Source organism: Anarrhichthys ocellatus, unplaced genomic scaffold (assembly GCF_004355925.1).
Source record: "Anarrhichthys ocellatus isolate YVR2014 unplaced genomic scaffold, GSC_Weel_1.0 scaffold25, whole genome shotgun sequence".
Taxonomy (NCBI): Eukaryota; Metazoa; Chordata; class Actinopteri; order Perciformes; family Anarhichadidae; genus Anarrhichthys; species Anarrhichthys ocellatus.
The window spans coordinates 646,339-660,076 of NW_022280055.1; the positions used below are offsets into that span (position 1 = coordinate 646,339).

General features: G+C 42.6%; 1 protein-coding gene across 14 annotated transcripts in view; it reads right to left on the minus strand.

Annotated features, from left to right (window-relative positions):
- Positions 1-13,738, minus strand: part of gphnb (gephyrin b) — an 81,927-nt gene that overhangs the window by 20,056 nt on the left and 48,133 nt on the right. For 8 of the 14 annotated variants that reach the window (XM_031861779.1, XM_031861783.1, XM_031861781.1 and 5 more), the window contains exons 9-10: positions 3,829-3,870; positions 2,037-2,111 (exon numbers count right to left, since the gene is read on the minus strand). The exons of 4 other annotated variants lie outside the window; for them this stretch is intronic. In XM_031861779.1, the coding sequence (XP_031717639.1) occupies positions 2,037-2,111; positions 3,829-3,870 (117 nt within the window). The remainder of the gene's footprint in view (positions 1-2,036; positions 2,112-3,828; positions 3,871-13,738) is intronic. 2 more of the 14 variants (XM_031861784.1, XM_031861786.1) reach the window with 2 other exon arrangements.

Sequence of the window (13,738 nt, forward strand, 5' to 3'; positions counted from 1 at the left end):
TATTGCAGTATATGCTGGGAATGCAGACACACACACACACACACACACACACACACACACACACACACACACAGGAAAATAAATAAATAAGAGACAGTGGCCCCCATGCCAGAAACACTAATCACTCTACACGCCGACCTCGTCGTCGCCACGGAAACAGCCTGACGACGGGTTGTCATGGAGATTTGCCAGGAAGATCAATGGGCTGGGGAACGGGCGGCGGCGGTGTCTACGGACACAGAATTGTGAGCGCGGCCGGGTCAGCGAGACGGGGGGCTCGGGGAAAATCGATGGCGCCAATAACCAGCTGGCTGAGAAGACGCTCCAGGAAATGATGGGATGTAACCAGTGAGGTGCTGAGCTCAGCACAAAACAAAAGGAGCTGTCGACACAAATTATGCAAAAAAGGGGGAAGATTTATCCGTCCGCCCAGAGGAGGAAAGGGCTGTGACAGGGCAAGGGAGGCTAGTTTGAACCAGCTTTAACCGCCTCGCCCCACGGGACGGGGCAAGAGAGGGATGGAGCAGAGGACAAAATGCTGGAGTGATGGCGACAGAGTGGTAGAGGGCAGGACATAATGCTACTGTGGCAATCCACAGCCAAGTGCTCCTCCCTGGGGAGTGGTGAGGAAGTGTGAGGAGGCCTCTGCTCTCTCCACTGACTGCGAAGCACTGTTGGCTTCTCTTGGGCTTCCCAATTGTTGCCCCATGGATCATCTGTTAATCCAGACACACTCACACACACAGACACACTCTGCAAAAACACTACAGCATCACCAGTCACTACACAAATCATATCAAATGACCAGATGTGTGATGAATGAGAGAGAATGAGTGCTGGTGAAGATCCTGAGAGAGAGGCAATGGGGAGGAATGTTGCTGACCACTAAAAGGTGGTGATACACAGGGAAACTTCTAGAGCAACTCTGTGGGGCGACACCGTCTAACTCAATTGCTGCTTTACCATATTTCTTTTGACTTTTAACCACTTTTCCCTTTGTTTGTTGAGCCCACTATACTTCCATGTGTATCACCACACTAACGTAAAACCTCTATGAAAGACCTCTGCACTACACACCTCCCCCTGCAGAAATCTGTTCGATGGGGAAATTAAGAATGTGTGTTCGTGGTTGCAAAATCTAAGACCCCATTTACACCTGGTATTAACATACAATCTGTATCTGGATAACGATATCAGTTCACTGGCTTTGCATTTAGACCTGGTATTAATAAGCATTCTTGTTATTCAGTACCTCACTGCCCTACACACTGGTACTTTAAATATTCTTGACTAAATAACCAACTATCAAGTTACAGTTAGCCAAAAAAACAACAACATAATTTACTTGGAGTTTAACATTTAAAAACTCAGCTATAGTCTGTTTCATCATGTGTGGGTGTGGTTGATCAACAGTGCTGGCAACATTAATAAGGCCAACCACCCCACAGCTGACATCACATTTTGATTAAAATATTTGCTGAATCTTTATCGGTGCATAGAAAGTTCACACCACCTCAAACCAGTGAGAGGAGCACTGAAAAACACAGCATTCTCGAGAGAAATCTCTCATTAAAACTGCTCATTTAATGTGTGTTCATGAATGAATGTCAGATATCCAGACAAAGATCACATGTTATAGCCACGTGTGTAAATAGGGTCTACTCTATCAACATCACCCTAAGTTGATCTTTCGCACTGTGACATCTTCACTTTTCTGGATTTTAACTTTTATGTCTCCAGTATCTCCCACTACGGCTTAACATAAGCCACCATATAGTGTGTATGTCATATTTGTTTTGATCTTGGAGTAGCAGTAAAGACAATAAACTATAGTCCAATAAACCAAAGACCAGGTTTGCCAACCTGTTCCAGTCCTACATGCTATATTGTCTCAAATGTTAAGTGTTCTATGTGCCGTCCCCCTGCCTGTATACATTTGTGTTGGTGTGTGTCACCAGTGTGGTGAGGTGCTATGTGGGATGCTAGTGGCCAGCATGCCGGTAGATAAGAGCTTGGTAGAAGGTTAGCGGGTTTACCTGGTCCAAGGTAGAGTACCTTGACTTGAGCGTGATGACCTCATCCAGGTGAGCCCTGAATTCTCTCCGTGAGGCCTGGGGGAAGCCACAGGATAGTCACTCACCTTCATGCCACACACACACACTCTCGCACAGACAAGCACTCCCTCTCTGATCAACACAACATATCAGTTAGTGGTGCTTTTAAAACACAGTTGCTCACAGTCTCCTAATTCTGAGCACAATTGCACGCACACACAGACAGACAGACACACACACACACACAGACACACACACACACACACACGCACACACACACCCCAGAACTAACCTGACACATATTCTGCAATCGCATCAAAGGAAATTTAAAAATAAAAAGATGTTGCAAACAACTGGAAAACCACCAACAACACCACAGATGGATGAAGAACAGAACCAGATCAGTGGATTTGACAACAGTGGAGCGCTGCTGCTGTGGACACATTTCTCTATTAGTGTGTGTGCAAGTGGAAGTTAAGTGAAGCCAAGTGAGTGCTTGACCCCTGGCCGTACCCAAGGCCTCTGTCAGGGAACATGTGGCCTTAGAAGGAAGATACAGATCACAAGTAAGGTCACTATAATACTCCAGTTACAGTGGCCTGTTTGTTTGGTATTTAACTTTCAATCGTACTGCTACAAGAACAGTATTTGGATTACAATCATTTTATGACACGAGTAAGGACCTCTTAAATTGGGTTATCAAAAGATCGTGATTAAGAGATAGATATATATGCTGAGCAGCACATTTCACAGTTGAAATTGTACAAAAAAAAGAGCAAGTCTACCAGCAAATTTTAAATCAACTTATGTCGGCTAAAATCGGCTTCAAATATTGGCTCTAGAACATAATAGTATAACTAGATACTTAGAATAGTATATCTAGAAGTAATTCAATTACAGTAATGTCATCGGTTCAGGACAGAAATTGCATTGCTATTACTTTTTTCTATTTATAAAAATGAGATAAAATATCTGAAAACATATCTGACAGAAATAAGATTAAATTGAATAGTACCTCCCACCAACTCTTCTCTAGATGTCATTACTGTACAATCACAGGTAATTAATGGATTCCGATATCACATCGGACAAGTGTCAGCACTCCTCCACGACCTTGCACCGAGGCCATGTCTTTATCAGTTTATCAGAGTCATTGGGGCCTGACCAGAGTAACAAGCACGGGAGAGTTACAAAGGCTTATAGCACATTTACCGGCCCTTTTCTCTTTTACAAGATGCTGTGTGTGTCTGTGTGTGTGTGAGAGAGGCCCTTTTATGCCCCTGAGGTGCGTAAACACACTTTGTTTGTGCAGGCGTTATGACTTTCATTCAAATACATAATTCAAGCATCTTTCAACTTCAATTCTGAGGTTGAAACGCAGTTGAGGAAGATGCCAAGTGATGGAGGTTTGTTTTTTTCTTGATGGTGTGTGAGAGTGGAAACAAGGCGAGGGTTAGATACAGAACGTGTAACAGAGCGAAGGCAACATTTTACTACAAGACAAAAATTAGAAGAAAAACACAACAAGAACACGTTCACGCAAAAACAGAAAGAATGTACAAAAAGGACTGTGGGTAGTGTGTAGAAAAACCACAGAGAGACAGCAGGAGTGCAGCAGGCAGGGCAGCACGCACACAGAGGAAAGGATATGAAGTTTAGGGGGTGGAGCAATCATTCCAGGCAGGAAGTAAGAAGTGCGGTTGGAGAGGAAGGGAGTAGAAACCGATGCCATGATGACGGCCGTAACGTTGCCTTAGAACACATGCAGGAGTACCTCAGCAATGCTTAGGGTGGATGAACAGGAGGGGAGCCGCGCCTGGTGCCGCGAGAGAGAGGAGGGGAGAAGAGAAGAGGGTTAACACAGCCAAAGCCGGGTTGAGCAGGGGGACAGAGGCACACAGAGACTGACGGGTGAAGCAGACGGCGTCCTCTGTCTTTCAGGAGGACATCTGCCTGACAGCTCTCTGTGTGACTGTCTCGGATGAGCCAAGGCAGCAAGGGGCATGAGCAGGACAGGACGGGACGAGATAGGACAGGACAGGTCAGGACAGCAGGTAGGATTTCAGAACAATGGGAGAAGAGGTTTCACAGGAAACATCACACATTTTGAACACTATGTCAATTCTTCGGCTTGTCAAACGCAGCTTAAATTTGCAAGTGTGTCGGTTTATATTGACGAGACCTGATAGCTAAATAGATTCCACATGTACTCTGTTTATACCTGAGCTTCAAAGCTTTTATTGCTCCGTGAAGGCAGTTGTAGAAAATCAGCCCAATGGGAGGAGTTTCGTCCTTCTGAGCCCTTTCACAGAGAGCTGAATGACTGGTTGCAACGCCACTATACTATTCCATTCTTGTCTATGTACTCGTCCTAATCCAGGATTGAAGGACTCAAACGTCTGAGTGTGGAAGATGTGTGAACTGTACCATGTGGGACATGCTCTCTTGGTTGCACACAGGTATACAATGAAATATGTGCTTGATGTCCTGATTATCATATCAGTTTCTTACAAGCATATGCCTTCAAAATATACAAATGAATTCAACTGCAATATCACAGAAAGCATGCAGTTTTCCATTAGTATTTACCACTATGTTAGGTCATACATTGAATGGAAAATTCATATATTCCAATGGTTTAAAAGGTGCCAGAAATCCAGATCAATTATAACTGATAAAGGATGAAAACCTCATTACCACACAGTACTGACGGTAAGCCCTGCAATCAATGGAAGTGTCAACCATTGATCCAAAATGTCTCCTTGATATTCCTTCTTCCCCATCATGTCGTACTCAGACTATAACACGACAAGTAAACCGGAAATCACACAGGAAATAAAAAGAGCAAGGGAAATGCAATGTAATGTATTTCTAGCACCGAAAAGTATCACCTACTACCGCACTACTGGGGTCAGCCATGATTGGAGCATTTTCATTCATGCTGTGGTAAGAACATTCTAATAACATTGCGTCCACCAGGCACATCAAGGCTTTTATTACCTCCACTAATGAGGCTGGAAAGTGGTCATGTTTCTGCCTTGAGAGTTAATTTTGATCTGGATTTTAGTTTATAATTATAGTCATTATGCCATTCATTTTCTGGTGGAAGAGTCATTCCCTATGCCCAAGACATCAAATGTATGGCATTTCATTCCACTGGTATTTTGTCAAAAAAAACACAAAACACAAACATGGCCATTTGCATTGGCAGAGGTTTTTGCTGCTAACTGGAAGATCCTTTTAAAAACATCACATCTATTCCCCGCAAAATAATGGTCGGCATGAACGCCAAGCTCACTGTCAATTATTACTAATGTCATTCGATTATTCCCTACCTTTCCTCATGAAACAGTAACAGTTTCAGATTATTTGATAAATTGCCTTTTTTAAAGTGGGGCTGTCAAGGAGATGAGCTCCTAATTGAAATGGTTTGGATTCACAGTAGCTGCCCTCATCAAACTCACAGCTCAGGTAATGGACACTGGCAGGAAACCACAGGGGGCTGCACATTGAAACCCAGGAGTGAAGTACACAAAGATCTCCTAAATTCCTGCAGTAGCAAGGTAGCACTCTGTTAAAAGAAAGCTCAATTTACCAACATCGAATGATGCTATTTGTCCTCTCCTCATTACACAAAAAGAAGATATGTGTCAGTGACATGAATTCTGTATAATAAAATTCAATATTGAAGTATTCTGAAACCACCTGCTGCATATGTGTAGTATTTTTAAAATTTAATTTCATTGGACCATCTTTGAGATTATACTGAAGTCTGTCTTCTTTGGTATTACCACTAGGGTTGAATTCTTCACATAATGGCTCTACAACATAATATAAAAAACAACTCTCTGTCAAAGCTGCATGCAAATACTATGATTTGAAATAAAACCTTTGAATGCAAAAGTAAGAAAAATGATCTGGCAATTACACCACTACCTGACCAAAGGAAAATAAATATTCAAACACCAAAATGTTGCATCATGTTTGGTCCAAGCCATCATCAACCAGAGATCCTGGTCAACAGAAATCCATCCAAGAAACTGGAAGGAAACCTAAACTCTTGTAAGATAAATCACAACTCACACAAGACTGATCTGTTCTAGATTACGGTTGACCTCACTCTGTACACCAAAGCCATTAAAAGTGCCCTGTGGATTTTTCTTGTAAACAAAGCTTCTGCTTACATTCATTGTTTCAACAAAACATTTGCAAAGTTGATTTTATAGCATCTTAAATTCTTTATGTTCATATCCATTATTACTAGCTTGCAGCCTTCTTCTTCACTGTATTTTGCTTCAGTGCATTTCTGCATTTCATGGCGCATTACTACCACGTACAGATAAGTGGAATAGCGTGAAACTGTTGGCAGGAATGTGTGTCTTGTAAACTTGCATTTGTCATTTCCGTTGTAGAGATTCAGAAAACGCAGACTCACACATGTGAATGCGTGTGCATATGAACAGTTAGCCGGCAAGCTGTAGGGAAGTAGATTGTAACTTCTACTACTGTATCACTTTAGGTCAGACTAAATGATTTATGTAAAATTCATGAAGTTTATGTTTTCCAAAATCTCTACAATCGAGGTGGTGGGCGCAAAATTAGCATGACTCAGAATGGCCACACTTATGAAAATAAGAGAGAAACACACAAGTATTTTTTCTTAAACTGGAAACGGAACAACTTTGTATTCTGTCTACCTATAGTACTCAGTGTTACCTTACAAGTCTTTTGACAAACAAAACAACAATGTAACACACTTTATATCTATTATTAGATTACATATTCCTCATATCTTAAGTGAATAATAGATTCAGTTTGAGCAGCGTAAACATCTTTGGAGTAATATCACACACCCTAAGTCTTCTGCTGTCAAATTAAACTCGTGTGCTGTCAGTGCTTTAAGTTGATTTTAAGTTTTGTGCTTACGAACAGCAAGTTCTTGAAAAAGAAAAACGTGCAACGGCTCCCCTCTGAATAAACAAAGGAGAGAAAGAATCCACACTGGGAAAGCCAAACAACCAGTAACCACAGCTGACCCGCAGCATGTGCTGCGTGCTCTACAGGCCGGCCCTGAACATTCATCGCTGCCCTCCGATGGCCGTCTCCGCGTCCGCATCAATTAGAAATTAATGAGCTATTGAGTGAGTTGCCAGCCTGGCAGAGAGTGAGAGCTAACACAGCTGATTTGACAGGCTTGTGTTATATGCTGTTCACCAGTCGCCCCCCCCACCCACGCACGCTTCTCATTTTCATGGTGAATGAACATGATCAGTACAGCTGGACAGACTGGTGTCATCCATTCCTCTTACTTCCTTTCATTTGCTGTCTGTCTAACTGTCTGTCTCACTCCCCCCCTCCGCTCGGACTGTTCGCCTCTCTCGTTCTGTCTCGCTATTCAAAGCTCTCTTGCACTCGTTCCATTCTCTCTCTCCATCGCCTTTGAGGCAAACTCTGCGAGTCAGCGGGCGAGAGTAACTCCAGACACATATAACATCACACACAATGCACGCAAACCTCACACATACAGATGCATGCTCATAAGGCGGCATGTGTACTGAAGACACGTCTACACACACTCATTGATATAGTGTGCTTGTATATATCTACAGTATTTATCTTAATAATAAAAATAGTTCACGTGCTCTATGGACCAATGAACAAGCACACTGGAGTCGGCTAAAGTATTCTTGAGTTGAAGCCTTCAGCAACTTGACCCAAATGGTCTTTGGGTGCTAAGAGCCAAATGAAGCAAGGGAGGGGGCTTTATGTGTGTACATTAATCAGAGACAAAAGAGCACTTTCCTTCAGGCCGTAGCTACTTTCATCTGGTCTCTGAAACAATATATCACATGTATTATAAAACACCCTGCGTCCTATAGGAACCAGCCACCTCATCGATCCCTCTGCATGCTGACAATTATCACAGGGATGTGTCACGCTTCACAGCTTAATTAATATTAAACTGCCTTTTCCATCAAGCTGTCCAACAGAGGATGATATATACGTTTCAGCTTGACCTACATGTTTATATCCCCCCTCAGGCCACGTAAAGATCTGCCTAAGCAGATTTTCAAAAGGAGAAAAAGAGTTGTGCACTGCAAAAATCTCCTTATGAAATAATTTAGAACTCTGATTTTCTTAAAACAAGTCAAATAAATCTGTCAGTGCAATAAGAATATTATACTGTCTCCATTGCCAGGAGGCTTGTTTCATGTATTTTTTAACAGTAGACATTTATTTTGTAACTACGCGTTAGTTGGCTCATTAAACAACATGTTAATTAATGAGCTTTAGAGGTGCTGGTAGGCATATTATGTGTATGAGAGTGGTATTATTCCTAAATATCCCCCCTGGAAAGAAAGTTAATAAGTTTACATATTTCCCAAAATCTATAATCAGTTATAAACAGAAATGATTTGTTAAATGTTTAGCAGTAGCAAAGACATTTTGGCAAACCAGATCCAAACATATTATTTTCCATTTCATTGGCCTGTCCTAACATCATCTATTGCTAATTTTGGTGTCTGAGTAAAACAGCAGGACTCAACAACGTTGTAGCGCAAACAGGAAGAAAAGGCATTAACAAGCCCTGCGTGGATCTATCCCTCACACACGGTGGGAACCTTTGTGTAACTTAGCATCGATAAAGCTGCAAATTTATCGCTGTACCTGACATTTAGCCATCGGTAGAGTCTCCACTGCTACATCAATATCCTGCTGCTTCTCCACGTCAGCTGTTTAAAGCCGTCATGGATTTTGAAAGGTGCTGCTTCCACACTTCTTCATCAATTTTGCCCTCATTTCCATTTACAGTAGCTCCCCAGCTAAGCCACTAAAGTTGGTGACTGGAGGGGAGCACATGGTAACTCCAGGGAAAAAGGAATAGCAGCATATAGGCATTGGTATCAAGGGGTTTCTGATTCCTCTGTTGCATGAATCCTACTGTTAGGTGCTCTGGGTAAAAGCAGCAGCTAAACGAGGAAGGGAGATGTGGATGGAGTTGCTTCCGTTTCTAAGAAGGTGATTGCTTGATTTAAAACATAAGGAGTCCTGCTTGCTCATCCTCCTTTCTTTGTCTTTTCATGAACGTGTAATGTCCACCCTCTTTGCTGCAGAAACCCTACGGCCACAATATACACCACACAAGCCCCTTCATCCTCCCTCCTCTTCCTCACCCTGCAGCCCCCAAGCTAGTTGAAGCTAGTCAACAGTCCCGTCGCTACATTATTCACCCCTCTACCCTCTAAACTCATTCATGGCCTGACAGCGTATACCTCCTTCAGGCATCACCAGCACACACATGTACAAATATGAATAGAGGAGCACAACTTCTATTTACAAACACACACTGTATCCACGCAATGAATCCACCCTCATTTCCACACAGCTAATAATACAAAATCCTTCACTTATTAAACAGGGGCAAAAATTACTTCCACACAAACAAACACACACACACACACACACACACACACACACACACACTCAAAACCTGTAAACATTCTCTCAGATATGCAGGAGGAAAGACATTACTTACCATCTTCTGCCTGGAGTCGGAACAGAATGAGCTCCCCGGCACATGCACACGAGAACACACACACTTTTACACACTCACTAAGTGGGAGAGGGGAATGAGGATGAGTGAGCGAGAGAGAGAGAAAGAGAGAGAGAGAGAGAGAGAGAGATAAGAAGGGAAGGCTGGAGTGAGAAGGAAGCACGAGAGAGCGAAAGAGCAGCAAGGAAATGCAACAGCCGAAGCCATACGGTGCTGCACTAAATCATACACGCATGACTAACGTCTGTGTGCGCGCATGTCTGTGGGTGTGTGTGCATTTCCCATGAGTGTTTCTGTTGAGGGAAATGACAAATGTGACTTTTTCTACCCCCTTACAACCCCTCACTTTCTTTTTCTCACGCATTCCCTCCTCATTCTGCCTCTCACTTGTGATTTGAGATGAGATAATTTGGGGGGGGGGGGGGGGCGCCCAGGCTGAGGCTGATATGAGGTGAGCTACCGGACAGATGTCTACAGATAGACAAACACAGACAGACAGGCCTAGCTCGCCAAACCATCCTCCGTTTCCAGTGAGTTTGTTTCGTTCATTTTCACTTATATCCATCTGTCCTTCCCCACCTCCCACTCTCTTTCAGTCCCTTGTCCTCTCTAACTCATTAGCTCGTTCACTCCCACTCTCTGTTCTTTTCTCTCCTTCTCTCTCCCATCGCCTTTCTCTCTCACTCACTCCATCATAAATCCTCCACACCTCCAGCAGGCCAGGAGATGAGGAGTCACATTTATGAGCTTTACTGCATTGGAGGACAATAACGCATATCTAGTAGTACTGCTGCTTTGCTGGACACAAACACACACACACACACACACAGGCCAACAGAAACACACAAGCGGTCAATACTGTCCGGTAAAACCAAACATGAATAATATCAGTGAAACACAAAGGCATGTAACAAGTCGTTTCCACAGGGGGATAAACCTGTAAGGAAGAACACAGGCTGTGTCGTCATGTCGATACAGTGCCGGAGCGTCACACTGCACCAGACCAACAAAACCATTTCATGGAAATAAAGAAAAGATGGCAAAGCACAAACGAAAATCTGTAAAAGTTTGTCTTTCTCAGACCCTGCAGCATCCAGAGTACTAAAAACGACCTTGTGTGCGACTATAGCATCTTTGTAGGTGCAAAATGAAAAAAAGAGAATATGTTCCAGCCCTATGTCTTGCCTGCAGTCTTCCCTTCCGGCTGTACATTCAAACATTCTCCAATCAGAGGGCAAAGCAGAAGCCTCTTTGTAGCCTGAGCGGTGACACAAGGGGCAAAAAAAGTCAAAAATAAAAATCTTAATGAAACCATTACGTGACCCCTCCTGCCCTGTCTATAAGGATCTGCATTCATTATGTTTCTCCAGGGATTTATTTAAAACAAATCATTTAATTTGCTACCTTCTGACCACAATTATAGTTTGTTTCAATGTTAAAAGCAAAAGAAGAAGAACAACAAAAAAAAAAAAAAACAACGTTGTGTCAACACTCAAAAATGTGAGTAGTGTGAGTTCCTGTAAATGCTTACTGAAACAAAAATAGACACAAACATGCACACAAACACTCCCCCGCAGAGGTCCTTGACAGTGCAGCTAGAGCGAAGCACCCAGCGGACATTAGCAAAGCCACTCCAGCAGAACACACCCTGCTCCATCCTCACAGCTTAAAACAGGGCCAATGGGACAGGGGGGGGGGGGTTACAACACACACACACACACACACACACACACACACACAAACACACATGCATGCACACACTTTCTACTGTATATTATTGATAGTTACGGACAGTACAGAGCCATGTCTCCTGTATACCGTTCTGGGTTGCAGGAAGAGAAGCTGCCGTACACTGTAGATCATTGATCCGTCACACTACAGCTGGCTGATTTGACATTGGAGTGGTGCTTACGTGTGCAGCCAGGACATAAATCATTCATCTCCCTCTGTCTGATCACTTCACTCTGTCAATGATCCTCTGTCGCTACTCATTTGCAAGTGATGATTCTGTGATCTGGGTACAGATCGGGCTCAAGCCAAACAGCATGTGCAATTCACACACCATGACTATCACACTTATGACTGCAAATCCTGCAAGGGGGACTGTGCAATAGCCAAGCTTGTACTTGTGACTGTGAGCAAAGTGAATCTTGATTAACCAAATGATGCAATATACCCACGATCTACTCTAAGTACCGGGAGTACTGACATTTTTTGGCAAACAATCAATTAGTTCATAATCAAAGTTACAACAAGGAACCTTTAATTGGGTATGAAACAGTCTCAATGTAACACTGATGCTGGGCCTGCTGGAGGGAAGGGAGGCACAGGAAAACCAGAACCAGGACTACGCGGGGCAGACTCTCAGACCCTGTTGCAGTAAAATGAGAGGTTTTCTAAAGGGACTCTGGTGCTCGGAAACACTACGGCTTTTGTCCACAAGGACATAGTAGCAGCTTTAAGTCAGCAACAATTTAAATTATGAATTAATTGTTTAAGTCATTTATCAAGCACAATGCCAAACATCTGCTAGTTTCAGCCTCTCAAATGTGAGGGTTTGGTGCTCTTCTCGGAACTTGCGAACATTTTGTTTTGTTGCAATTCATTTTGTGACATTTTATAGATTAAGCAATCGATTAGTTGAAAAACAATCTCCCATCAGCCATCTGTCTGACGATGGATAAGCCCCTTGGGGCAAAGGGGCTATATTTCTGGGGTTCCGGTTTAGCCAGTAAATATCCGGGCCAAGACTTCCTTTTCCCGCGTTGCTCGTTGTTTACAGTCTGATTAGCAACTTGAGATGCGACTGGGCTGGTTCACAAGTAGCCAATTTACAAGGCGTTTTTGATATATAATTATATCGATACTACGCAGACTACAAACAGAAAACAGTCCCAGTTGCCATCGTCAAGTTGCCTACAGATCTTACATATGAATGTGGAATATGTTTAAAGACATTAGTTGAAAACATACCTGGCAGATTATTTGGTAATGTAGATAATATTTTTTAGGCCCATAGTGTCACAAGCCTCAATCACAGAAAGCTTAAATTTACTAAAATATTAGCATATGGTAACATATTAGTAAACAGCACAATTTTATCTAGAAAACCTACTGCTAAAAAAACGTGTTTTTATTTTCCAGTAGTATGCATTCCAGGTCTGGTGTATAAAAGGACATGAGCTAGCTTCTTTGCACACTTGTGTGCATGTTAACATGGTGTTGTGGCAGTGACCAGAGTGACAATAAGTCCACGGTGAAGGCCATGGAAGTGGCGTGTGCTGAATTGTACAACTGCACTGTGACTCATTTCTCACATTCCAGTGCAGGAGGAGGAGTTGATTTCCATAAGCCTTGGCCTTGGGCTCCACAGCCATACATCAAGCCATTAATCAAAAGAAAGGCTAGGACCAATGCAGAGTGAGGCAGTGTCCTCTAGGTGCACAGCCAGCACCTGAAAGAGTTTGTGCAGGGGCATTATGGGAGAGTATGAGCATTGCATACTTTAATCAAAATAAATGCCAATATCAGTCAAGTTGATGGGATGTTTGGAACACTATACAATACATAGAACATAAATACCGGTAGCACCTGCAGATGCATCAAGGTGAAAGCTCTGATGGAAAGGGGAGAGAGGCAAAGGGCAGCGCTCAGGCTGAAGAGTTATTATTATTATTTTAAGCCTTGAATTAAAACAGAAAATAAGGTAAAACGCAATGTGCTTGGTCTTATATTGATTTATTATCAACTGTTGTAATAAAACAGAAATGCTTCTTTTCTTTTTATGATGATGATTTGTGATGATTTCCTCAGCTCTATCCCCAGGTTAGTGAATAGTAATAGATCCACTGAACTAACTACCTACTGGGGATCTGCCAACAGCTGCAGAAGTTTCTAGCAGACTATTTTAGTCAATAGTCAAATGAACAAAAATATGACAACACAGGTTGAAAAAATATGTCTCTGTATCAACTTTGGACTATTTATTTAAAGTGCAACTGGAAATTATGTTTTGAGCTTGTAAGACAATCCTGCATTTTATAATATACACCCAGCTAAGGCAGCAGTGAGCATAAAAACCATTCCAACCATCTATAGTGAAAATAGTAACAGGAGACACAACCACAAA